Source organism: Pseudophryne corroboree, chromosome 10 (assembly GCF_028390025.1).
Source record: "Pseudophryne corroboree isolate aPseCor3 chromosome 10, aPseCor3.hap2, whole genome shotgun sequence".
Classification (NCBI taxonomy): Eukaryota; Metazoa; Chordata; class Amphibia; order Anura; family Myobatrachidae; genus Pseudophryne; species Pseudophryne corroboree.
Window position 1 is genome coordinate 300534671 of NC_086453.1, and position 27044 is coordinate 300561714.

General features: G+C 48.3%; 1 protein-coding gene across 1 annotated transcript in view; it reads left to right on the forward strand.

Annotated features, from left to right (window-relative positions):
- The window catches only part of RPL22 (ribosomal protein L22), a 39360-nt gene extending 12614 nt beyond the window's left edge, over positions 1-26746 (forward strand). The window contains exons 3-4 of the mRNA XM_063943429.1: positions 9885-10009; positions 26551-26746. Of these exons, the coding sequence (XP_063799499.1) occupies positions 9885-10009; positions 26551-26695 (270 nt within the window). The 3' untranslated portion in view covers positions 26696-26746. The remainder of the gene's footprint in view (positions 1-9884; positions 10010-26550) is intronic.
- Positions 26747-27044: the final 298 nt, after the last annotated feature.

A 27044-nucleotide genomic window follows, 5' to 3' on the forward strand; every position in this document is an offset into this window, starting at 1 on the left:
GCACAGAGACCTACCCTTATCTGTGCTTGGGTCAACAAGGCCATGGGAGCATGGGCTAGTCGTATTATACAAGCTATAGAAGAAGAAAATAGCTTAGAAGAGATTACTCATCTGGCGGAACACATTCGAGAATCAGCATCCTATTTATGTCAGGCATCTAAGGATACCAGTAGGATTGCTTCACGCATATCCGCATCGGCCATTTCAGCAAGGAGAATATTATGGCTTCGAGAATGGCAGGGAGATTCTGACACTAAGAAGGCAGTGGAAGCTATTCCCTTTGCGGGGGACACGCTTTTCGGGCCAGAATTGGATAAGTGGATTTCCCAAGCTACTGCTGGGAAGTCTACATTCCTGCCCACTCCTTATACAAGAACCACTCCACAGGTTAAGAGGGGTTATTCGGGACCAATGTTTAATTCCTTCAGATCTCAGTCCTTTCGAGGCCGAGGAAGAGGTTTTGGTGGACAGACACGTGGGGGCAGAGGTAGAGGCCGATCACAGGCAACGTACAAGAAGCAGGATAAACCTGCTGAAAAGACAGTGGCATGACGGTCTCCCAGCTCACCTGGGGTCTCCCCTGGTGGGCGCACGATTGGAGAGGTTTCAGGACACATGGGCCAACACCTCCCCAGAGAACTGGATAAACAGCATAATCTCTCAGGGGTACAAGATGGATTTTCAGGAAAGACCTCACAGTCAATTTTTTACGACAGGCTTACCTCGGTGTCCTCTGAAGGCGAAAGCGTTACTTTCCGCAATTCAGAAATTGCTACAGTCGGAGGTTATTGTTCCAGTTCCTACCCCTCAGAGAGGAACAGGGTTTTATTCCAGTCTTTTTGTCGTGCCAAAACCAGACGGAACAGTCAGACCGATTCTAAATTTAAAAGTTTTAAACCAATTTATAAGAATTTACAAATTCAAGATGGAATCAATACAGTCGGTCATAGCAGGTCTAGAACACAAGGAGTTCATGATATCCATGGACATAAAGGATGCGTACCTACATATCCCAATTTGGTCTCCCCACCAAGCTTACCTACGGTTTGCATTGGTGAAGGATCATTATCAATTCAGAGCCCTACCCTTCGGTCTGTCTTCAGCCCCGAGAATCTTCACAAAGATCATGGCGGTCATGGTGGCAGAATTGAGAATAAGGGGAGTCACTATAATACCTTATCTAGACGATCTCCTAATCAAAGCCTCTTCTCAGGAGAAGCTGATACAAGATGCTCACACATCTCACCAATTTCTGATTCAACACGGTTGGATTGTGAATTTCAAGAAATCCAACCTCATTCCATCACAGCGGATTCAGTTCCTAGGTCTTATACTGGACACAGTGAAATTGAAGATTTTTCTACCAGAATCCAAGATTCAAGACATAAGAAAGTTGGTAACTCAGGTACTAGAGGCACAGACGGTGTCTCTGCATCTCTGTGTACAACTTCTAGGAAAGATGGTAGCGTCGTTCGAAGCTATCCAGTACGGAAGACTTCACTCCAGACTCTTCCAAATGAATCTCATTGCTCAAGGAGCAGGGTCACACTGGTTACTTCATCGGAGAATCAAACTTCAACCACAGGTACGTGTCTCCCTAGCATGGTGGTTGATACACAAGAATCTAGCAACAGGGAAGAGATTCGGCATTTGGGACTGGAGAATTCTGACAACAGATGCCAGTCTCAGAGGTTGGGGAGCCGTCCTGGAGGACCATCAATTTCAAGGAAGGTGGACGCCTCAAGAGAGCAGATTACCCATAAATATTCTCGAACTAAGAGCGGTGTACAACGCACTTCTGTTGGCCGAGAATTTGGTCATAGAGCAGTGTGTACGGATACAGTCGGACAATGTCACGACGACGGCTTACATAAACCGTCAAGGGGGAACAAAGAGCAGGATGGCGTTGAAAGAATCAACAAAAATCCTGTTGTGGGCGGAAAAGCAAAACATCATACTCTCTGCAATATTCATTCCAGGAGTAGAGAACTGGGAAGCAGACTATCTCAGCCGACAAGATATGCATCCGGGAGAGTGGTGCCTTCATCCGCGGATTTTCAGGATGGTGGTGAGGAGATGGGGTCTTCCACAAATAGACCTCATGGCATCGAGACAAAATCATCAGCTGCCCAGATATGTATCCAGGACAAGGGACACGGCAGCAGAAGGAGTAGATGCGCTGACGCTTCCTTGGGATTACGAAAGAGTGTACATATTTCCACCTTTCCCCCTCATACCAAGGATACTGAAACGGTTAAAACGAGAACGAGTGTGGGCGATTCTAATAGCACCAGATTGGCCACGCAGGAGTTGGTACTCGGATCTGCAGGGATTACTGTCAGAAGACCCGTGGAGGTTACCTCAGAGAGAGGACCTTCTATCTCAAGGACCGTTTCTTCACCCAGATCTGAACAGACTGCGTTTGACGGCGTGGCTGTTGAAACCCGGATCTTAAGAAACAGAGGTATACCAAGATTGGCTATTCCTACGATGATTGCGGCTAGAAAGCCGGTTACTGCGGGGCATTATTACAGAATTTGGAAGAAATATATTGACTGGTGTCAGGAACGTGGATGGGATTCAAGATCCTTTCACTTATCTAGACTTTTATTGTTCCTTCAAGCAGGCCTGTCATTAGGCCTGCGATTGGGATCTCTGAAGGTTCAGGTGTCAGCCCTTTCCATTTTTTTTCAACAACGGTTGGCAGCTTTACCAGAGGTTCAGACTTTTTTGCAAGGGGTACTACGGATACAACCCCCTTTTCGTAAACCCACGGCACCTTGGGACCTGAATTTGGTGTTGGATTTTTTAAGATCACCTTTGTTTGAACCGTTACTACGAACAGATTTAAAATATCTTTCTTGGAAGGTAACGTTGTTGCTAGCATTAGCCTCGGCTAGACGGGTCTCGGAGTTGGGAGCCTTGTCATGTAAAAGTCCCTTTTTGATTTTTTATGAGGATAGAGCAGAACTCCGTACAAGAGCAGAATTTCTTCCTAAGGTGGTATCGGGTTTTCATGTAAACCAACCCATTGTGGTCCCATCTTTCCAGAGTATAGCAGAAGGGGAGGTTTCATTGGATGTCGTACGAGCTTTAAAGGCGTACGTACAGGTTACATCGTCCTTTCGGAAGTCAGATCATCTATTCGTACTTTATGATGGGCCAAAGAAGGGTTGGCCGGCATCTAAGCAGTCCCTGTCTAGATGGATTAGACTGGCTATTAGACAAGCGTATATTTCCAGTGGTAAAGAGGTTCCTTTACGGACAAGTGCGCATACCACTAGATCAGTGGGTGCTTCCTGGGCAGCTGCTAGAGGAGTCTCCACTGCCCAACTTTGCAGAGCGGCGACGTGGTCCTCAGCCCACACGTTCGCTAAATTTTATAAGTTCGATACCTTTGCGTCTGAAGAGGCTAACTTTGGACGTTTGGTTCTGCAGGCAACAGACAGCACTCCCTCCCTGGGAAATAACTTTGGGACGTCCCCTAATGTCTAAGATGGAACTCCAGTGTCCCCTAGTGGATGAAAGAGAAAAGAGGATTTTGGTACTTACCGATAAATCCATTTCTCTGAATCCTCTAGGGGACACTGGACGCCCGCCTCTGTGCTGTCGGTCCTGCGGTGTAAATAGTTCTTGCTTATACAGTTCGTACAAACAACGTTGGTTGTCGGTTAGGATGTTCTTGGTTGCTGTTGACATGTTGCACGGTTCGGTTCCTTCGCCATAGGCTCTCATACGTGTCCTCATCTCTCGGTACAATTTCTAAAACTGAGGCATGAGGGGCGTGAAGGGGAGGAGCCGGCTGTGCAGTCAATGCAAATTGTTTAGATTGTGCCACACCTCCGGTTCACAGCTTCACACCCCTAATGTCTAAGATGGAACTCCAGTGTCCCCTAGAGGATTCAGAGAAATGGATTTATCGGTAAGTACCAAAATCCTCTTTTTAGTAAGACAGTGTGCATAGACAATTACAGCAGGACCTGTCATTCCTGCAGTAGATGTAACATGTAGACCAGTGACCGCTAAAGGAATAGTGCTGGATTAACTGGGCAACGAGGCGGTCACACAGGTGACCCAACATATAGCTACTTCACCAGCGTGGGGGGTACTGTGGAATATGTGATCTTGGGTTTCTGTGTGACATTGTGAATTGGGGGCACTAGTACTGGGAGGCCTTTGTAGTGGGTGCTTGGTAACGTGATCCTAGCTTTTCTGATGTATAGTTTTGGGGGGGGGGGGGGGTGTAGAGGTATTTTCTCTAACGTCCTAGTGGATGCTGGGGACTCAGTAAGGACCATGGGGAATAGACGGGCTCCGCAGGAGACAAGGGCACTTTAAGAAAGAATTTAGATTCTGGTGTGCTCTGGCTCCTCCCTCTATGTCCCTCCTCCAGACCTCAGTTTTGAATCTGTGCCCGGACGAGCTGGGTGCTGCTTAGTGAGCTCTCCTGAGCTTGCTATAAGAAAGTATTTTGTTAGATTTTTTGTTTTCAGGGAGCTCTGCTGGCAACAGACTCCCTGCATCGTGGGACTGAGGGGAGAGAAGCAGCCCTACTCTCTGAAGATAGGTCCTGCTTCTTAGGCTACTGGACACCATTAGCTCCAGAGGGATCGTACACAGGATCTCACCCTTTGTCGTCCGATCCCGGAGCCGCGCCGCCGTCCCCCTCGCAGAGCCGGAGGACAGAAGCCGGGTGAAAGAAGCAAGAAGACTTCGAAATCGGCGGCAGAAGACTCCAGTCTTCATATGAGGTAGCGCACAGCACTGCAGCTGTGCGCCATTGCTCCCACACTACACCCACATACTCCGGTCACTATAAGGGTGCAGGGCGCAGGGGGGGGGGGGGGGCGCCCTGGGCAGCAATTATAGACCTCTTTGGCAAAAGTTTGCATAATATACAGTTGGGCACTGTATATATGTATGAGCCCCCGCCAAAATTGTACATGAAAGCGGGACAGAATCCCGCCGTCGAGGGGGCAGGGCTTCTTCCTCAGCACTCACCAGCGCCATGTTTTTTCTCCACAGCACCGCTGAGAGGAAGCTCCCCAGTCTCTCCCCTGCAGTTACACGGTAGAAGAGGGTAAAAAGAGAGGGGGGGCACATAATTAGGCGCAAAAATCAATATAAACAGCAGCTACTGGGTTAACATTAAGTTACTGTGTTATTCCTGGGTTAATAGAGAGAGAGTATGCCAGCACACACCCCAGCGCTGTCTCTCCAAAGGGCCTTATGGGGGAATTGTCTTCAGATGAGCATTCCCTGAGTGTGTGGTGTGTCGGTACGTGTGTGTCGACATGTCTGAGGTAAAAGGCTCCCCTAAGGAGGAGATGGAGCAAATATGTGTGAGAGGGTGTCTCCGTCGACAACGCCGACACCTGTTTGGATATGTGTAATTAAGTGCTAAGGTGAATTTATTGCACATAAGATTAGAGAACAGACAGGAAATCTACCCATGTCTGTCCCTGTGTCGCAGAGACCTTCAGAGTCTCTCAATGCTCACTATCCAAAATAATAGACACTGATATCGACACGGAGTTTGACTCCAGTGTCGACTACGATAATGCAAAGTTACAGCCAAAATGGCAGAAAAGTATTCAATATATGATTATTGTAATAAAAGATGATTTGCATATCACTGATGACTCATCTGTCCCTGACACAAGGGTACACATGTTTAAGGGGAAGAAAGCTGAGGTAAATTTCCTTCCTCTCATGATGAAAAAGAGCGGGAATCTCCAGACAAGAGACTGCAGTTTCCCACAAAGAATTCTCAGGCAGTATCCTTTCCCCACTAGGGCCAGGATATGATGGGAATCTTCCCCTAGGGTGTCAAGCTATTCTCAGACCGGCGATTGTGTGGGCATGGGTTTATAGCGCTGTGGCAGCGTGGACAGGTACCTTATCAGCAGAGATTGAGACCCAAGTATGTATATAGATATATATGTGTATATATATATAATATATTAAAGATGCTGTCTTAAGAGATATGTATATATAAAACATGCCCAAAGAGACATGAGTATACTGGGTCCTAGAGTCAAAGCTATGTCGATTTCTGCTTGACGTGTCCTGTAGAATATGCAATGGACAGATGATGCCGACTTAAGAGGCATATGGAAGGCTGAGGATTGTGTGGAGAAGGGTTCTCGGACCTGGTCTCCACAGCTATAGCTGGTAATTCTGATATTTTGCCTTATATTCCTGTACAGCCTAGGAAAGCACGACATTATCAAATGCAGCCTTTCCAATAAAGAAACAAGAAAGTCCGAGGTGCGTCCTTTCTTGCCAGAGGCGGGGGCAGAGGAAAGAAGCTGCACAACACAGCTAGTTCCCAGGAACAGAAGTCATCCCCGGCCTCTACAAAAATCCACCGCATGTCGCTGGGGCTCCACAGGCGGAGCGAGGCCCGGTGGGGGCACGCCTTCGTAAGTTCAGCCACAAGTGGGTTCACTCCCTGTTAGATCCCTGGGCAATAGATATTGTGTCTCAGGAAAAAGCTGGACTTTGAGAAGATGCCCCCTCACCGACGGCCCTGCCGGCTTCCCCCACACGAGAGGGAAACTTAACTGCAATTCACAAATTTGTATCTTCAACAGGTGGTGGTCAAGGTTCCCCTCCTTCAACAAGGAGGGGGTTATTATTCGACCATGTTGTAGTCCCGAAACCAGACTGTTCGGTCAGACCCATATTGAATTTAAAATCCCTGAACATATACCTGAAAAGGTTCAAGTTCAAGATGTAATCGCTGAGAGCGGTCATTGCAAGCCTGAAAGGGGGAGATTTTATGGTGACTCGGGACATAAAGGATGCATACCTTCATGTCCCCATTTATCCACCTCATCAGGCGTACCTCAGAATTGCGGTACGGGATTGTCATTACCAATTTCAGACGTTGCCGTTTGGTCTCTCCACGGCCTCGAGAATATTCACCAAGATAATGGCGGAAATGATGGTGCTCCTGCGGAAGCAAGGTGTGACTATTATCACGTACTTGGACGTTCTCATAAAAGCGAGATCAAGAGAGCAGTTGCTGAACAACGTATCACTTTCTCTGGAAGTGTAACGGCAACACGGCTGGATTCTATATATTCCAAAGTCGCAGTTGGTTCCTACAGCTCATCTGCCTCTCCTAGGCATGATCCTAGACACAGACCAGAAAAGGGTTTATCTCCCGATAGAGAGAGCTCAGGAGCTCGTGACACTGGTCAGGAATCTATTAAAACCAAAACAGGTGTCAGTGCATCACTGCACTCGAGTCCTGGGAAGGATGGTGGCATCATACGAGGCCATTCCCTTCGGCAGGTTCCATGCGAGGACCTTCCAATGGGAATTACTGGACAAGTGGTCAGGATCACATCTTCAGATGCATCGGTTAATCACCCTATCCCCCAGGGCCAGGGTGTCTCTCCTGTGGTGGCTGCAGAGTGCTCACCTTCTCGAAGGTTGCAGATTCGGCATTCAGGACTGGGTCCTGGTGACCACGGATGCAAGCCTCCGAGGGTGGGGGGGCAGTCACACAGGGAAGAAATTTCCAAGGGCTGTGGTCAAGTCAGGAGACTTGCCTTCACATCAATATCCTGGAACTAAGGGCCATATACAACGCCCTACGTCAAGCGGAGTCCCTGCTTCGCGACCAACTGGTTCTAAATTCAGTCAGACAATATCACCGCAGTGGCTCATGTAAACCGCCAAGGCGGCACAAGGAGCAGGGTGGCGATGGTAGAAGCTACCAGAATTCTTCGCTGGGTGGAGAATCACGTAAGCGCACTGTCAGCAGTGTTCATTCCGGGAGTGGACAACTGGGAAGCAGAATTCCTCAGCGGGCACGACCTCCACCCGGGAGAGTGGGGACTTCATCAAGAAGTCTTCATGCAGATTGCAAGTCGGTGGGAACTGCCACAGGTGGACATGATGGCATCCCGCCTCAACAAAAAGCTGCAGAGATATTGCGCCAGGTCAAGAGACCCTCAGGCGATAGCTGTGGACGCACTGGTGACACAGTGGGTGTTCCCGTCGGTCTATGTATTTCCTCCTCTTCCTCTCATACCCAAGGTGCTGAGAATCATAAGGAAAAGAGGAGTGAGAACAATACTCTTTGTTCCGGATTGGCCAAGAAGGACTTGGTATCCAGATCTGCAAGAAATGCTCACAGAGGACCCGTGGCCTCTGCCTCTAGGACAGGACTTGTGCAACAGGGGCCCTGTCTGTTCCAAGACTTACCGCGGCTGCGTTTGACGGCATGGCGGTTGAACGCCGGATCCTAGCAGAAAAAGGCATTCCGGATGAGGTCATTCCTACGCTGATAGAGGCTAGGACGGATGTGACGGCTCAACATTATCACCGTATATGGCGAAAATATGTGGCTTGGTGTGAGGCCAGGAATGCCCTTACGGAGGAATTCCAGCTGGGCCTTTTCCTTCACTTCCTACAGTCTGGAGTGACTTTGGGCCTTAAATTGGGTTCCATTAAGGTTCAGATTTCGGCCTTATCCATTTTCTTTCAAAAAGAACTGGCTTCTCTGCCTGAAGTTCAGACGTTTGTAAAGGGAGTGCTGCATATTCAGCCCCCTTTTGTGCCTTCAGTGGCACCTTGGGATCTTAACGTGGTGTTGAGTTTCCTGAAATCACACTGGTTTGAACCACTCAAAACGGTGGAAGTAAAATATCTCACGTGGAAGGTAGTCATGCTATTAGCCTTGGCTTCGGCTAGGCGTGTGTCAGAATTGTCGGCTGTCACATAAAAGCACCTTATCTGGTTTTCCATGCGGATAGAGCAGAATTGCGGACCCGCCCACAATTTCTGCCGAAAGTGGTTTCATCCTTTCATATAAACCAACCTATTGTGGTGCCTGTGGCTACTACTGACTTGGAGGATTCCGAGTCACTGGATGTGGTCGGGGCTTTGAAGGTTTATGTAGCCAAAACGGCTAAGGTCAGGAAAACAGAGTCTTTGTTTATCCTGTATGCTTCCAACAAGCTTGGGGCGCCTGCTTCAAAGCAAACTATTGCTCGCTGGATCTGTAACACGATTCAGCAGGCTCATTCTGCGGCTGGGTTGCCGCTGCCTAAATCGGTTAAGGCCCATTCCACAAGGAAAGTGGGCTCTTCTTGGGCGGCTGCCCGAGGGGTCTCGGCAGTACGGCTGCTTGGTCAGGTTCAAACACCTTTGCAAGGTTCTACAAGTTTGATACCCTGGCTGAGGAGGACCTTGTGTTTGCTCATTCGGTGCTGCAGAGTCATCCGCACTCTCCCGCCCGTTTGGGAGCTTTGGTATAATCCCCATGGTCCTTACGGAGTCCCCAGCATCCACTAGGACGTTAGAGAAAATAAGATTTTACTTACCGGTAAATCTATTTCTCGTAGTCCGTAGTGGATGCTGGGCGCCCGTCCCAAGTGCGGACTTCTTCTGCAATACTTGTATATAGTTATTGCTGCAATAAGGGCTATGTTATGGTTGCATCAGGGTTGAACTGATGCTCTGTTGTTCATACTGTTGACTGGGTAAGTTTATCACAAGTTATACGGTGTGATTGGTGTGGCTGGTATGAATCTTGCCCTGGATTTCCAAAATCCTTTCCTTGTTCTGTCAGCTCTTCCGGGCACAGTTTCTCTAACTGAGGTCTGGAGGAGGGACATAGAGGGAGGAGCCAGAGCACACCAGAATCTAAATTCTTTCTTAAAGTGCCCATGTCTCCTGCGGAGCCCGTCTATTCCCCATGGTCCTTACAGAGTCCCCAGCATCCACTACGGACTACGAGAAATAGATTTACCGGTAAGTAAAATCTTATTATTTTTTTTTTTAATCTATCTTTATGGCTTTCCACATTGCTAATGTTAACAGGCTAATGCATTGTAAATGATGTGACTATTGTTAAACCATTACAGGAGCAGTTCTTGCACGACCGAATCAAGGTCAATGGAAAAGTTGGCAACCTGGGTGGCGGTGCTGTCGCCATTGAGAGGAGCAAAAGTAAAATCACTGTAACTTCAGAAGTGCCGTTTTCCAAGAGGTGAGTGAGCCCCATCTCCACGGTCTGTGTTGCGTTCACTGATGTCCGATGTATGAGCAGTTAAACATTTATGTGGGCTGTAATGCAGGGTTTGGTTCCTGGCACATATTGAATAGCAGTATGCCTGCTTAAAGGACATGTCCTTTTAAAAGTATTCGTGCCGACCCCCATTGTAGGGAACCTCCTCTATAAGCTACTGTGCCTTACAGTCTTAGGCACATAGTGTGGGTTCTTATCAAACAGTGACTTGGTACAGTGCCATTTGGTTGGCATTACCAGGTCTTTAAACCAGGTAAATACAGGAGTGCTGTGTGAGACTGTGTCCAACCAGGTCAGGTTCATTCTTGAGGCCCCCAAATTGCAAAGTTCTGTTAACGTCAAATGTAACATTCCCCATTGCCCAGTTCCGCAATAACCCAGATTATTGCAGAGTCTACCTGGGTCTGTAAATGGCATGAGCCGGGTCACCGGCACTTGGAGATGTCATCTCCTCCACGCGCCGGCAGAACACGGGTGCAGTCTGAAAGGGATCTACTTTCCAATATGCCTGGTCCAGCCTGCAGTGTGAATGGGTTCTGATGCTGCTGTGACACGAGTAGGATCCATTTTTGAAAACCCAGGTGGAACACGGCATTTTGGTGAAAAAGGGATATAAATTGACCGTTTACACACACCTTATTTACTTTATTGCCTGTTTGTTCATTTGGAACGTAAGATTTATATTCTCTTACCCGTCTTTCTCTGCTGTGATATGTCTGGTGTTGGGTACTGATGATAATTGTTTGCTTTCAATGTAAGTTGTTTCCTTTACAGATTTGGTTCCTGCTTGAATCTGTACAGAGCCTTTATGATAGTGCATTCACGTCAGTCAGATCTATGAAACTTCCAAGCTATATTAAACTTTCTCTTGCACTGCTCAACTTTTCATCTCTTTTCAAAGGAATAGAACAAGACAGGATGCTGTAGGTATTTAGTTTTTTGTGTGGAACCTAGATAATTTAGCTGATACTCCTTTTCCACTATCTAGCACGGGTCGCAGCCGGGAGCCTGACACGGCTGCGACCCGTGCTAGAGCCCCCTTCTACACTGCGCTCACCAACCCATATTGCCGGGTTGGTGACGCAGCAGGGGTGGTGCTGGGAGGTCACATGATCTCCCAGTGCCGCCCTTCCATAGACTGAACGGGAGCCGTGTCGCATCAACACGGCTTCTGTTTACACTACACAGCTTACCGGGTTGAACACGTGTTCAACCCAGCAAGCTACCTGGGTAGGATTCCCGGATCACTTGATCTGGGAATTTCCAGGGATGGGGGGGGGGGGTGCAGTTGCCACTAGAAAAAAACACTGGTAAATGCGCGTCCCCGCGCATTTACCCGTGTTTTTTTCTAGTGGAAAAGGGGTATTAGTAGTAGACGTGTAAGTTCTGGTTATTTTGGTGCATTTGCACAAGTTTCATATTTAGTAATGCCACTCAATGGGTGGCATTGCTGTTACTCAAAACCCAATTGACCGTACTGTGGCCATTTCTAATGAACCTGATATTTTCCAGAAAAGTCTTATGTGGAGGGATCTAATTACACTTGCCGCTTATAAGCTGATCTCACCTCCATAGGCTGCCTCAGAGGCACGTTTCACATAGCTGCCTGTACTCATGGGTAATTGTATTGCGCCCTTGGTGATATTAAGGTGTATGAGGATGGGTCAGATTGAGATAGGAGGAAATTGATAACACCTTAAAGCTGTGTGGAAACACCACAAACACTGCTGTATATATTTTTTTTTCTTCTTACAATTCTGTGTAGAAGCCGGGTTTTTCCCATGTTGGCAGTATCCCCACAGCCGCCACCTTGTGCTGGTTTCGGAGCCAAAACATTTTTTTTAAATTGGCTATCAAGGCCATTTGAATACAGCACTATGGTGCATACTTACCCTGGGTACGACGATATGGCATTCAGACGCAGGTCAGAACAATATCACGCCCATATCATCTGTGTATGGATGACTATGTGCTCCTGTGGGTATTCTCTCCTGGTCATCCTGTTGGGGGTATGCTGCCCAGTGGGGCTATCCAGGGAACGACTGCACACAGCTGAATGCAGCCACTGAGCAATATATTGCGCGCTTGCATGCTTTATCGTTCATGGCATATGGGCGGCCGATATACACTCTATGGACAAAAGTATTTGGCTACACCTGTTAATTATTGAATTCAGGTGTTCAATCAGACCCATTGCCACAGGTGTATAAAATTAAGCACCTAGCCATGCAGTCTCCATTTGCAAACATTTGTGATACAAAATGGATCGTTCTGAAGAGCTCCGTGACTTCAAGCGTGGTACTGTGATAGGATGCTACCTTTGCAATAAGACGGTTCGTGAAATGTCATCCCTGCTGGATGTTCCACGGTCGATTGTAAGTGATATTAGAAAGTGGAAGAGTTTAGGAACAACAGCAACTCATCAACGAAGCAGAAGACCACATAAAATCACTGAGCGGGGTCAACGAGTTCTGAGGCGCATGGTGTGTAAAAGTCGGCAACGCTCTGTTTATTCCATAGCTGAAGCGTTCCGATCTTCCACTGGCAATAATGTAGGCACAAATACTATGCAGCGGGTGCTTAATGGAATGGGTTTCTATGTCCAATGCCCAGTGTCAGATGGAGCGGTGTAAAACACACAGACAATGGACTGCGGAGCAGTGGAAACAGGTCCTGTGGATTGACTAATCACTCTTATGTTATGCAAACTGGGAAGTTTGGAGGAGGGCTAATGGTATGGGGCCAGTGAAGGGCAATCTTAACGCCTCATCATACCAAGAACTTTTGGACAATGCTATGCTTCCAACTTTGTGTCAACAGTTTGTTGCAGGCCCTTTTCTCTAACGTCCTAAGTGGATGCTGGGACTCCGTAAGGACCATGGGGATTAGCGGCTCCGCAGGAGACTGGGCACAACTATAAAGAAAGCTTTTAGACTACTGGTGTGCACTGGCTCCTCCCACTAAGACCCTCCTCCAGACTTCAGTTAGATTCTTGTGCCCGGCTGAGCTGGATGCACACTAGGGGCTCTCCTGAGCACCTAGAAAGAAAGTATATTTAGGTTTTTTATTTTACAGTGAGATCTGCTGGCAACAGACTCACTGCAGCGAGGGACTAAGGGGAGAAGAAGCGAACCTACCTAACAGGTGGTAGTTTGGGCTTCTTAGGCTACTGGACACCATTAGCTCCAGAGGGATCGACCGCAGGACCCGACCTTGGTGTTCGTTCCCGGAGCCGCGCCGCCGTCCACCTTACAGAGCCAGAAGCAACGAAGAGGTCCGGAAAATCGGCGGCAGAAGACTTCGGTCTTCACCAAGGTAGCGCACAGCACTGCAGCTGTGCGCCATTGCTCCTCATGTACACCTCACACTCCGGTCACTGATGGGTGCAGGGCGCTGGGGGGGGGGGCGCCCTGAGGGCAATATGACACCTTGGCTGGCAAATCTACATCATATATAGTCCTAGAGGCTATATAGATGTAAAATTACCCCTGCCAGTATTCCAGAAAAAGCGGGAGAAAGTCAGCCGAAAAAGGGGCGGGGCTTCTCCCTCAGCACACTGGCGCCATTTTTCCCTCACAGTTCCGCTGGAAGGAAGCTCCCTGGCTCTCCCCTGCAGTCTGAACACTACAGGAGGATAAAAAAGAGAGGGGGGGGCACTAAATTTAGGCGCAGTATAGATAATATATATATGATATATATAAAAAAGCAGCTATAAGGGAAAACACTCATTTATAGTGGGATCCCTGTGTTATATAGCGCTCTGGTGTGTGCTGGCATACTCTCTCTCTGTCTCCCCAAAGGGCTTTGTAGGGTCCTGTCCTCTGTCAGAGCATTCCCTGTGTGTTGCGGTGTGTCGGTACGGCTGTGTCGACATGTTTGATGAGGAGGCTTATGTGGAGGCGGAGCAAATGCCTGTAAACGTGATGTCACCCCCTGCGGGGTCGACACCTGAGTGGATGGTGCTGTGGAAGGACTTACGCGACAGTGTCGACTCCTTGCATAAAAGGTTTGACGACATACCTATTGTGGGACAGCCGGCTTCTCAGCCTGTGCCTGCCCTGGCGTCTCAAAAGCCATCAGGGGCTCTAAAACGCCCGCTACCTCAGATGGCAGACACAGATGTCGACACGGATACTGACTCCAGTGTCGACGACGATGAGACTAATGTAACTTCCAGTAGGGCCACACGTTACATGATTGAGGCAATGAAAAATGTGTTGCACATTTCTGATGTTACCCCCGGGACCACAAAAAAGGGTATTATGTTTGGAGAGAAAAAACTACCAGTAGCTTTTCCTCCATCTGAGGAGTTAAATGAAGTGTGTGAAGAAGCGTGGGCTTCCCCTGATAAAAAGCTGGTAATTTCTAAGAGGTTACTAATGGCGTACCCTTTCCCGCCAGAGGATAGGTCACGCTGGGAAACATCCCCTAGGGTGGATAAAGCGCTCACACGCTTGTCAAAGAAGGTGGCACTACCGTCTCCGGATACGGCCGCCCTGAAGGAATCTGCTGATAGAAAGCAGGAGGCTATCCTGAAATCTATATATACACACACAGGTGTTATACTGAGACCGGCTATTGCTTCAGCCTGGATGTGCAGTGCTGCTGCTGCGTGGTCAGATTCCCTGTCAGAAAATATAGATACCCTAGACAGGGACACTATATTGCTAAACGTAGAGCATATAAAAGACGCACTTTTATACATGAGGGATGCACAGAGGGATATTTGCCGGCTGGCATCCAAAATTAGTGCAATGTCCATTTCTGCCAGGAGAGGGTTATGGACTCGGCAGTGGACAGGAGATGCAGATTCCAAACGACACATGGAAGTTCTGCCTTATAAGGGTGAGGAGTTGTTCGGGGATGGTCTCTCGGACCTCGTTTCCACAGCAACAGCTGGGAAGTCTACATTTTTACCCCATGTTCCCTCACAACCAAAGAAAGCACCGTATTATCAGGTACAGTCCTTTCGGCCCAATAGGGGCAAGCGGGTTAAAGGCGCATCCTTTCTGCCCAGAGGCAGAGGTAGGGGAAAGAAGCTGTAGCATACAGCCAGTTCCCAGGAGCAAAAGTCCTCCCCCGCTTCCTCTAAGTCCACAGCATGACGCTGGGGCTTCACAGGCGGAGCCAGGTACGGTGGGGGCCCGTCTCAAATATTTCAGCAATCAGTGGGCTCGCTCACAGGTGGATCCCTGGATCCTTCAAGTAGTATCTCAGGGGTACAAGCTGGAATTCGAGACGTCTCCCCCCCCCCGCCTTTTCCTCAAATCTGCCTTGCCAACCACTCCCTCAGGCAGGGAGGCAGTGGTACAGGCAATTCACAAGCTGTATTCACAACAAGTGATAGTAAAGGTGCCCCTACTTCAACAAGGAAGGGGTTACTATTCCACAATGTGTGTGGTACCGAAACCGGACGGTTCGGTGAGACCCATTTTAAATTTGAAATCCTTGAACACATATATCAAAAAATTCAAGTTCAAGATGGAATCGCTCAGGGCGGTTATTGCAAGCCTGGACGAGGGGGATTACATGGTATCACTGGACATCAAGGATGCTTACCTGCATGTCCCCATTTACCATCCTCACCAGGAGTACCTCAGATTTGTGGTACAGGATTGTCATTACCAATTCCAGACGTTGCCGTTCGGTCTATCCACGGCTCCGAGGGTCTTTACCAAGGTAATGGCCGAAATGATGATACTCCTTCGAAAGAAGGGAGTTTTAATTATCCCGTACTTGGACGATCTCCTGATAAAGGCGAGGTCCAGGGAGCAGTTGTTGGTCGGGGTAGCACTATCTCGGGAGGTGCTACAACAGCACGGCTGGATTCTAAATATTCCAAAGTCACAGCTGGTCCCTACGACACGTCTACTGTTCCTGGGAATGGTTCTGGACACAGAACAGAAAAAAGTGTTTCTCCCGGAGGAGAAGGCCAAGGAGCTGTCATCTCTAGTCAGAGGCCTCCTAAAACCAAAACAGGTGTCGGTGCATCACTGCACGCGGATCCTGGGAAAGATGGTAGCTTCCTACGAAGCAATTCCATTCGGCAGGTTCCATGCAAGAACCTTTCAGTGGGACCTGTTGGACAAGTGGTCCGGATCGCTTCTTCAGATGCATCGTATGATAACCCTGTCTCCGAGGACAAGGGTGTCTCTGCTGTGGTGGCTGCAGAGTGCTCATCTTCAAGAGGGCCGCAGATTCGGCATACAGGACTGGGTCCTGGTGACCACGGATGCCAGCCTTCGAGGCTGGGGAGCAGTCACACAGGGAAGAAACTTCCAAGGACTATGGTCAAGTCAGGAGACTTCCCTGCACATAAATATTCTGGAACTGAGGGCCATTTACAATGCCCTAAGTCAGGCAAAACCCCTGCTTCAAAACCAGCCGGTACTGATCCAGTCAGACAACATCACGGCGGTCGCCCATGTAAATCGACAGGGCGGCACGAGAAGCAGGACGGCAATGGCAGAAGCCACAAGGATTCTCCAATGGGCGGAAAATCACGTGTTAGCACTGTCAGCAGTGTTCATTCCGGGAGTGGACAACTGGGAAGCAGACTTCCTCAGCAGGCACGACCTCCACCCGGGAGAGTGGGGACTTCATCAAAAAGTCTTTCAAATGATTGTAAACCGTTGGTAAAGGCCACAGGTGGACATGATGGCGTCCCGCCTAAACAAAAAGCTAGAAAAATATTGCGCCAGGTCGAGAGACCCGCAGGCGATAGCTGTGGACGCTCTAGTGACACCGTGGGTGTACCGATCGGTTTATGTGTTCCCTCCTCTTCCTCTCATACCAAAGGTACTGAGAATAATAAGGAGAAGAGGAGTAAGAACTATACTCATTGTTCCGGATTGGCCAAGAAGAGCTTGGTACCCGGAACTTCAAGAAATTATGTCAGAGGACCCATGGCCTCTACCGCTCAGACAGGACCTGCTGCAGCAGGGGCCCTGTCTGTTCCAAGACTTACCGCGGCTGCGTTTGACGGCATGGCGGTTGAACACCGGATCCTGAAGGAAAAGGGCATTCCGGAGGAAGTCATTCCTACGCTGATTAAAGCTAGGAAAGAAGTAACCTCAAACCATTATCACCGCATATGGCGAAAATATGTTGCGTGGTGTGAGGCCAGGAAGGCCCCAACGGAGGAATTTCAGCTGGGCCGTTTCCTGCACTTCCTACAGTCAGGGGGGACTATGGGCCTTAAATTGGGTTCCATTAAGGTCCAGATTTCGGCTCTATCGATTTTCTTCCAGAGAGAACTGGCTTCACTACCTGAAGTTCAGACTTTTGTTAAGGGAGTGCTGCATATTCAGCCCCCTTTTGTGCCTCCAGTGGCACCTTGGGATCTCAACGTGGTGTTGGATTTCCTAAAGTCACATTGGTTTGAGCCACTGAAAACCGTGGATTTGAAATATCTCACGTGGAAAGTGGTCATGTTGTTGGCCTTGGCTTCGGCCAGGCGTGTGTCAGAATTGGCGGCTTTGTCATGTAAAAGCCCTTATCTGATTTTCCATATGGATAGGGCAGAATTGAGGACTCGTCCCCAGTTTCTCCCCAAAGTGGTATCAGCTTTTCATCTGAACCAACCTATCGTGGTGCCTGCGGCTACAAATGACTTGGAGGCTTCCAAGTTGTTGGACGTAGTCAGGGCCCTGAAAATCTATGTTTCCAGGACAGCTGGAGTCAGAAAGACTGACTCGCTCTTTATCCTGTATGCGCCCAACAAGTTGGGTGCACCTGCTTCAAAGCAGACTATTGCTCGCTGGATTTGTAGTACGATTCAGCTTGCACATTCTGCGGCTGGACTGCCGCATCCTAAATCAGTAAAAGCCCATTCCACGAGGAAGGTGGGCTCTTCTTGGGCGGCTGCCCGAGGGGTCTCGGCTCTTCAACTTTGCCGAGCAGCTACTTGGTCGGGGTCAAACACGTTTGCTAAATTCTATAAGTTTGACACCCTGGCTGAGGAGGACCTAGAGTTTGCCCATTCGGTGCTGCAGAGTCATCCGCACTCTCCCGCCCGTTTGGGAGCTTTGGTATAATCCCCATGGTCCTTACGGAGTCCCAGCATCCACTTAGGACGTTAGAGAAAATAAGAATTTACTCACCGGTAATTCTATTTCTCATAGTCCGTAGTGGATGCTGGGCGCCCATCCCAAGTGCGGATTGTCTGCAATACTTGTATATAGTTATTGCTTAACTAAAGGGTTATTGTTGAGCCATCTGTTGAGAGGCTCAGTTGTTGTCATACTGTGAACTGGGTATTGTATCACGAGTTATACGGTGTGATTGGTGTGGCTGGTATGAGTCTTACCCGGGATTCAAAATCCTCCCTTATTGTGTCAGCTCTTCCGGGCACAGTATCCTAACTGAAGTCTGGAGGAGGGTCTTAGTGGGAGGAGCCAGTGCACACCAGTAGTCTAAAAGCTTTCTTTATAGTTGTGCCCAGTCTCCTGCGGAGCCGCTAATCCCCATGGTCCTTACGGAGTCCCAGCATCCACTACGGACTATGAGAAATAGAATTACCGGTGAGTAAATTCTTATTTTCTATTCCAGCATGACTGTGCCCCAGTGCACAAAGCAAGGACTGTAAAGACATGGTTTGAGTTCAGTGTGGAAGAACTTGACTGGCCCACACAGAACCCTGACCTCAACCCCATCGAGCATCTTTGGGATGAACTGGAACAGAGATTGCGAGTCAGGTCTACTCGTCCAACATCAGTATCTGACCTCATAAATGCTTTACAGAATGAATGGGCACAAATTCCCACAGCAACACTCCAAAATCTTATGAAAAGCCTTCCAAGAAGAGTGGAAGCCGTTATAGCTGCAAAATGGGGAACCAACTCCATATTAAAGTATACTGTATGCATCTGAATACAATGTCATTACAGTCCCTGTTGGGGTAATGGTCAGGCGTCCGAATACTTTTGTCCGTACAGTGTATATTGGTCATTCTGTCGACTGGGGTACACATCGTTCTAATTTTGGGATTTTTAGGGAAAGTATTTTATATTGGACTCTGTAAAATACAGGTAAGCAATGTAATGGGTGACTGAGTCGAGTAGCAGCAAAGGTTTTTGCAAGGAAAATTAGTCTAGCCACTTCAAAATAGGATTTTAAGGGATGTAAGGGAAGCATTAAGGAGGAAAATGCTGTAGTAGATACAGGATATTATGAGTGGGTCTATGATACAGGATGTGATTGCAAACGTATGGTTACCTACTAAGATGGCTACGGTATAGGCTTCTGCTATTGTACTCGATGGCTAAAAACACTGTTCTAAAAATGAGTTGTGCCAGAAGTAGCTGAATATTGGTTAGTTTTCGTTTCCATTTACCTATGGGGGGGGGGGTGTGTGTGTGTGTAAGTAAAAACTAATTCCTGAGATGGATCTGGTCCTAGTGAAATCATCATAGATTTATACCCCTTTTCCACCAAAGTCCCGGCTCTGACAAGGGATTTAAAGCACTGTTCCAATCCGGGACAGACACCATTCCCACTGCGGCTCCAACCCAGGTCATTCCAGGGTTGGTGCCGTGTCTTCAGATGGCGCTTGGAGATTACATCCTCTCCAAGTGCTGGGAAATCTATCTCTCCCCATGCTGTAAACAGGACCCAGGTAGCACCGGGGATACCAGTTTACACTGAGCTTCACCCAGGTCCTTCCTGGTACCCGGGCTTGTGTTCTGGGACCCTTTTTCACAGAGCTGCGACCTCTGTTATCGTGGCAATAACCTAGATTTCTCTAAGGTCCTAGAGGATGCTGGGGACTCCGAAAGGACCATGGGGATAGACGGGCTCCGCAGGAGACATGGGCACTTTAAGAAAGACTTTAGGTCTGGGTGTGCACTGGCTCCTCCCTCTATGCCCCTCCTCTAAACCTCAGTTTGATACTGTGCCCAGAGGAGATGGGTGCACTTCAGGGAGCTCTCCTGAGCTTCCTGATAGAAAGTATATTTGTTAGATATTTTATTTTCAGGGAGCCTGCTGACAACAGACTCCCTGCATCGAGGGACTGAGGAGAGAGAAGCAGACCTACTTCTGTGAGTTTCAAGGCTCTGCTTATTAGGCTACTGGACACCATTAGCTCCAGAGGGAGTCAGAACACAGGTCTCACTCTGGAGTTCGTCCCGGAGCCGCGCCGCCGTCCTCCTCACAGAGCCGGAAGATAGAAGCCGGGTGAGTATGAGAAGAAAAGAAGACTTCAGAGGCGGCAGAAGACTTCATGATCTTCACTGAGGTAACGCACAGCGGTGAAGCTGTGCGCCATTGCTCCCATACACCTCACACACGGCAGTCACTGTAAGGGTGCAGGGCGCAGGGGGGGCGCCCTGGGCAGCATATAAACCTCTCTTTTCTGGCAAAAATAAGATACATATATAGCTGACCACTGTATATATTTAAGAGCCCCCGCCAGTTTTTCAATATATTTGAGCGGGACAGAAGCCCGCCGTCGAGGGGGCGGGGCTTCTCCCTCAGCACTCACCAGCGCCATTTTCTTCACAGCACAGCTGAGAGGAAGCTCCCCGGACTCTCCCCTGCTTGATACCACGGTGAAAGAGGGTTTTAAAGTAGTGGGGGGGCACATAATTGGCGCATTGACATATTACAAACACCGCTACTGGGTAAACATATAATTATATAGTGTTTTTTTCCTGGGTCATATAGCGCTGGGGTGTGTGCTGGCATACTCTCTCTCTGTCTCTCCAAAGGGCCTTGTGGGGGAACTGTCCTCAGATAAGAGGATTCCCTGTGTGTGTGTGGTGTCGGTACGCGCGTGTCGACATGTCTGAGGTAGAAGGCTTTCAGGAGGAGGAAGAGATAAAAATAAATGAGGTGTTAGCCGTCGGCAGCGCCGACACCTGACTGGATGGATATGTGGAATGTTTTAAGTGCTAATGTAAACTTACTGCACAAGAGATTAGACAAAGCTGAAGCTAGGGTACAGCCAGGGACTCAACCCATGCCTGTCCCTATGTCGCAGGGACCTTCGGGGTCTCAAAAGCGCCCACTATCAAATAGTTGATACCGACACGGATTCTGACTCCAGTGACGACTACGAGGATGCAAAGCTACAGCCAAAAGTGGCTAAATGTATTCGATATATGATTATTGCAATAAAAGATGTTTTGCATATCACAGAGGAACCCCCTGTCCCTGACACGAGGGTACACATGTATAAGGGAAAGAAACCTGAGATAGCCTTTCCCCCCTCACATGAGTTGAACGAGTTATGTGAAAAAGCTTGGGAATCTCCAGACAAAAAACTGCAGATTCCCAAAAGGATTCTTATGGCGTATCCTTTCCCGCCAACGGACAGGATACGGTGGGAATCCTCCCCTAGGGTGGACAAAGCATTGACACGCTTATCCAAAAAGGTAGCGCTGCCATCCCAGGATACGGCTACCCTCAGAGATCCTGCTGACCGCAAGCAGGAGGTTACCCTGAAGTCCATTTACACACATTCTGGTACCTTACTCAGACCGGCAATTGCGTCTGCCTGGGTTTGTAGCGCGGTAGCAGCATGGACGGATACCTTATCAGCGGAAATTGAGACCCTAGATAAGGATCGTATTGACCCTAGGGCATATAAAAGATGCTGTCCTATATATGAGAGATGCTCAAAGAGACATTAGTTTACTGGGTTCTAGAATAAACGCTATGTCGATTTCTGCTAGACGAGTCCTATGGACCCGGCAATGGACGGGTGATGCCGACTCACAAAGGCATATGGAGGTTTTACCTTACAGGGGTGAGGAATTGTTTGGGGAAGGTCTCTCGGACCTGGTCTCCACAGGGACAGCTGGTAAATCAAATTTTTTGCTTTATATTCCCTCACAGCCTAAGAAAGCACCACATTATCAAATGCAGTCCTTTCGATCACACAGAAACAAGAAAGTACGAGGTGCGTCCTTTCTTGCCAGAGGTAAGGGCAGAGGAAAAAAGCTGCACAACACAGCTAGTTCCCAGGAACAGAAGTCCTCCCCGGCCTCTACAAAAATCCACCGCATGACGCTGGGGTTCCGCTAAAGGAGTCCGCCCCAGTGGGGGCACGTCTTCGAGTTTTCAGCCACATCTGGGTTCACTCGCAGGTGGATCCCTGGGCAATAGAAATTGTTTCTCAGGGTTACAAGCTGGAATTCGAAGAGGTGCCGCCTCGCCGGTTTTTGAAATCGGCCCTACCATCTTCTCCCCAGGTAAGGGAGATAGTCTTAAATGCAATTCACAAATTGTATCTTCAACAGGTGGTGGTCAAGGTTCCCCTGCTTCAACAAGGAAGGGGATATTATTCGACCCTGTTTGTAGTCCCGAAACGGGACGGTTCGGTCAGACCCATATTACATTTAAAATCCTTGAACCTATACTTGAAAAGGTTCAAGTTCAAGATGGAATCGCTAAGAGCGGTCATCGCCAGCCTGGAAGGGGGGGATTTTATGGTATCCCTGGACATAAAGGATGCATACCTTCATGTTCCCATTTATCCACCTCATCAGGCGTACCTAAGATTTGCGGTACAGGATTGTCATTACCAATTTCAGACGTTGCCGTTTGGTCTATCCACGGCCCCGAGAATTTTCACTAAGGTAATGGCGGAAATGATAGTGCTCCTGCGAAGGCAAGGTGTCACAATTATCCCGTGCTTGGACGATCTCATAAAAGCGAGATCAAGAGAGCAGTTGCTGAACAGCGTATCACTTTCTCTGAAGGTGTTACAGCAACACGGCTGGATTCTCAATATCCCGAAGTCGCAGTTGGTTCCTACGACTCGTCTAACCTTCTTGGGCATGATTCTGGATACAGACCAGAAAAGGGTTGATCTTCCGATAGAAAAAGCTCAGGAACTCATGACTCTGGTCAGGAACCTATTGAAACCAAAACAGGTGTCAGTGCATCACTGCACTCGAGTCCTGGGAAAGATGGTGGCATCATACGAGGCCATTCCCTTCGGCAGGTTCCATGCGAGGACCTTCCAATGGGACCTATTGGACAAGTGGTCCGGGTCACATCTACAGATTTGTCAGTTGATCACCCTATCCCCCAGGGCCAGGGTATCTCTCCTGTGGTGGCTGCAGAGTGCTCACCTTCTAGAGGGCCGCAGGTTCGGCATTCAGGACTGGGTCCTGGTGACCACGGACGCGAGCCTCCGAGGTTGGGGAGCAGTCACACAGGGAAGAAATTTCCAAGGTCTTTGGTCAAGTCAGGAGACTTGTCTTCACATCAACATCCTGGAACTAAGGGCCATATACAACGCCCTACGACAAGCGGAGACCTTACTTCGCGACCAACCAGTTCTGATCCAGTCAGACAACGTCACCGCAGTAGCTCATGTAAACCGCCAAGGCGGCACAAGGAGCAGAGCGGCGATGGCGGAAGCCACCAGAATTCTTCGCTGGGCGGAGAATCATGTAAGCGCACTGTCAGCAGTGTTCATTCCGGGAGTGGACAACTGGGAAGCAGACTTGCTCAGCAGGCACGACCTGCATCCAGGAGAGTGGGGACTTCATCAGGAAGTCTTCGCACGGATTGCAAGTCGGTGGGGACTACCCTAGATAGACATGATGGCGTCCCGTCTCAACAAAAAGCTACAAAGGTATTGCGCCAGGTCAAGAGACCCTCAGGCAGTAGCTGTAGACGCCCTAGTGACATCGTGGGTGTTCCGGTCGGTCTATGTATTTCCTCCTCTTCCTCTCATACCCAAGCTGTTGAGAATAGTAAGAAAAAGAGGAGTGAGAACAATCCTCAATGTTCCAGATTGGCCACGAAGGACCTGGTATCCCGATCTGCAGGAAATGCTCACAGAAGATCCGTGGCCTCTTCCTCTAAGACTGGACCTGTTGCAACAGGGGCCCTGTCTGTTTCAAGACTTACCGCGGCTGCGTTTGACGGCATGGCGGTTGAACGCCGGATCCTAGCAGAAAAGGGTATTCCGGATGAGGTCATTCCCACGCTGATAAAGGCTAGGAAGGACGTGACATCTAAACATTATCACCGTATATGGCGAAAATATGTTTCTTGGTGTGAGGCCAGGAATGCTCCTACAGAAGAATTCCACCTGGGCCGCTTCCTACAAACTGGAGTGAATTTGGGCCTAAAATTAGGCTCTGTTAAGGTTCAGATTTCGGCCTTATCCATTTTCTTTGAAAAAGAATTGGCTTCTCTCCCAGAAGTACAGACTTTTGTGTAGGGAGTTCTGCATATTCAGCCTCCTTTTGTACCTCCTTGTAATAAGGCCTTGGGACCTTAACGTGGTAAGTTTCCTTAAGTCACACTGGTTTGAGCCACTTAAAACAGTGCAGTTGAAATATCTCACTTGGAAGGTGGTCATGTTATTAGCCTTGGCTTCGGCTAGGCGAGTGTCGAAATTAGCGGCTTTATCACATATGGATAGAGCAGAATTGCGGACCCGTCTTCAATTCCTTCCAAAAGTGGTCTCATCCTTTTCATATGAACCAACCTATTGTGGTGCCTGTGGCTACACGAGATTTGGAGGATTCCGAGTCCTTTGATGTAGTCAGGGCTTTGAAAATGTATGTGGCCAGAACGGCTGGAGTCAGGAAAACGGAAGCACTGTTTGTCCTATATGCAGCCAATAAGGTTGGCGCCCCTGCTTCGAAGCAGTCTAATGCTCACTGGATCTGTAATACGATTCAGCAGGCGCATTCTTTGGCTGGATTGCCGTTACCAAAATCGGTCAAGGCCCATTCCACTAGGAAGATGGGCTCGTCTTGGGCGGCTGCCCGAGGGGTCTCGGCACTACAACTGTGCCGAGCTGCTACTTGGTCGGGTTCAAACACCTTTGCAAAGTTCTATAAGTTTGATACCCTGGCTGAGGAGGACCTACGGTTTGCTCATTCGGTGCGGCAGAGTCATCCGCACTCTCCCGCCCGTTTGGGAGCTTTGGTATAATCCCCATGGTCCTTACGGAGTCCCCAGCATCCTCTAGGACGTAAGAGAAAATAAGATTTTAAACCTACCGGTAAATCTTTTTCTCGTAGTCCGTAAAGGATGCTGGGCGCCCGTCCCAAGTGCGGACTACTTCTGCGAGACTTGTATATAGTTTTGCTTACATAAGGGTTATGTTATAGTTTCATCAGGTTGGACTGATGCTACGTTATTTTTTCATACTGTTAACTGTTTAATTGATACACAAGTTATACGGTGTGATTGGTGTGGCTGGTATAAATCTTGCCCTTGGATTAACAAAAATCCTTTTCTCGTACTGTCCATCTCCTCTGGGCACAGTTTCTCTAACTCAGGTCTAGAGGAGGGGCATAGAGGGAGGAGCCAGTGCACACCCAGACCTAAAGTCTTTCTTAAAGTGCGGAGCCCGTCTATCCCCATGGTCCTTTCGGAGTCCCCAGCATCCCCTACGGACTACGAGAAAAAGATTTACCGGTAGGTTTAAAATCTTATTTTTAAAGGGGTATTAGTGTGCTTTTTCTTCATGCGACTCCTTCAACAGGTTATCCTTTTTTTTTTTTAAGAGTAGGAAAGCAATCCTAAATACTGCACACTTCTGTGTATTGGACACAAATACCTTTTTTTTTTTTTTTTTTTTTCAAATACTCTCCATTTGCTGGCTAGAAACAGATGGCAGTACTGCTATATTTGCTGGCTATACTGAATGCTCCCAGGAACAAACACGCAACTCCAGGCAGTCCACTCTGTCACTATTCCTGACCGCAACTGCACCCTTCCTTTTATACTGCCCTCAAGTCTGATGCTGCTCGCTGCTGACCCTGCCAGTAAGTTGCGTTGGCATTTCTATATGATACGTCAGTGTAGCATGACTTTCGGAGGCGTCTGTGCCAGACGGCAGGAGAATTTTGCCGGGCGAACTGCTTGAACAATAAGGTGTGTGGAGAACACGGCCCACAGATAGTCGCGTTGTCTGCTGTTCTTGACTAGGTCATTTTGGGGGGGGGGGGGGGGGCTGCTTCTATGTTAGTCATTGTATGACCTTTGTATTCAGGTTATGGTGAAAGAAAGTCTGTCAAATCTACAAATCTTCACCCCTAGGTGTGTATTTTAGAAGTGGAGATGTTGCCCATAGCAACCTATCAAATTCTACTTGTTTTTATCTAGTGCCTTGTGAAAGGTAATGGCTACACTGGTTGCTATGGGCAACATCTCTACTAATATAAACACACACTAGTAAATATACCCTCTAGTTTCCAGACCATACAGCCTTGTGGCAGCACCACAGATTGTCTATTGGCTGCTTTAATTGACCTTTAACAACTTAACGTGTATACAAGTGTTCATCATGTGCACTTAATATGCAAGTAGTATTTTTCAGCATTTCTTACTCCACCCTGCTGTATCGTGGTTGTCCCTCTGACAGATTTGGATGCAGGGTTAATAGCCACTTGTGTGTCTAGAATAGATCTGTATGCCTCCCTTCTCAAATCATGAGCTCTTCACATCCGATAGAAGGACAGATAAACAACTGAAGCAACTGAGGCACTTGGAAGTAATATTTTGTATTTATTTTTTTCTTGCAGGTACTTGAAATACCTGACTAAGAAATATCTGAAGAAAAATAACCTCCGTGACTGGCTGCGTGTGGTCGCTAACAGTAAGGAAAGCTATGAGTTACGATACTTCCAGATCAACCAAGATGAGGAGGAGGAGGAAGATGAGGATTAAATTGTCGATTTGGATGGCTTTTGTATTTACAAAAATAAAGATATAAACACATTGGTTTGTTTCAGTAATTCCTCTTTTAGGTTTTTGTGTTTTTCCAGTATTGGGCTACAGTATGATCCACATACTTCTTAAAGTACTTGTTGCCTATAGTCAGTGGTGGCTGCCGTAGTCTACGTGCACATTCCGGAATGGTGACCAACAATTCGCTGGGAACCAGTGACCTCGCTGAGCTGCTTACGTATTGATCAGGACAGTACAATCGCTGCCTCCGCTGTGTAGAAGCAACTCATAGACTTTGAGCCGAGGCTTCAGAATTTCCTTAAAAATTCTTTCATACTTGTTCCCACGC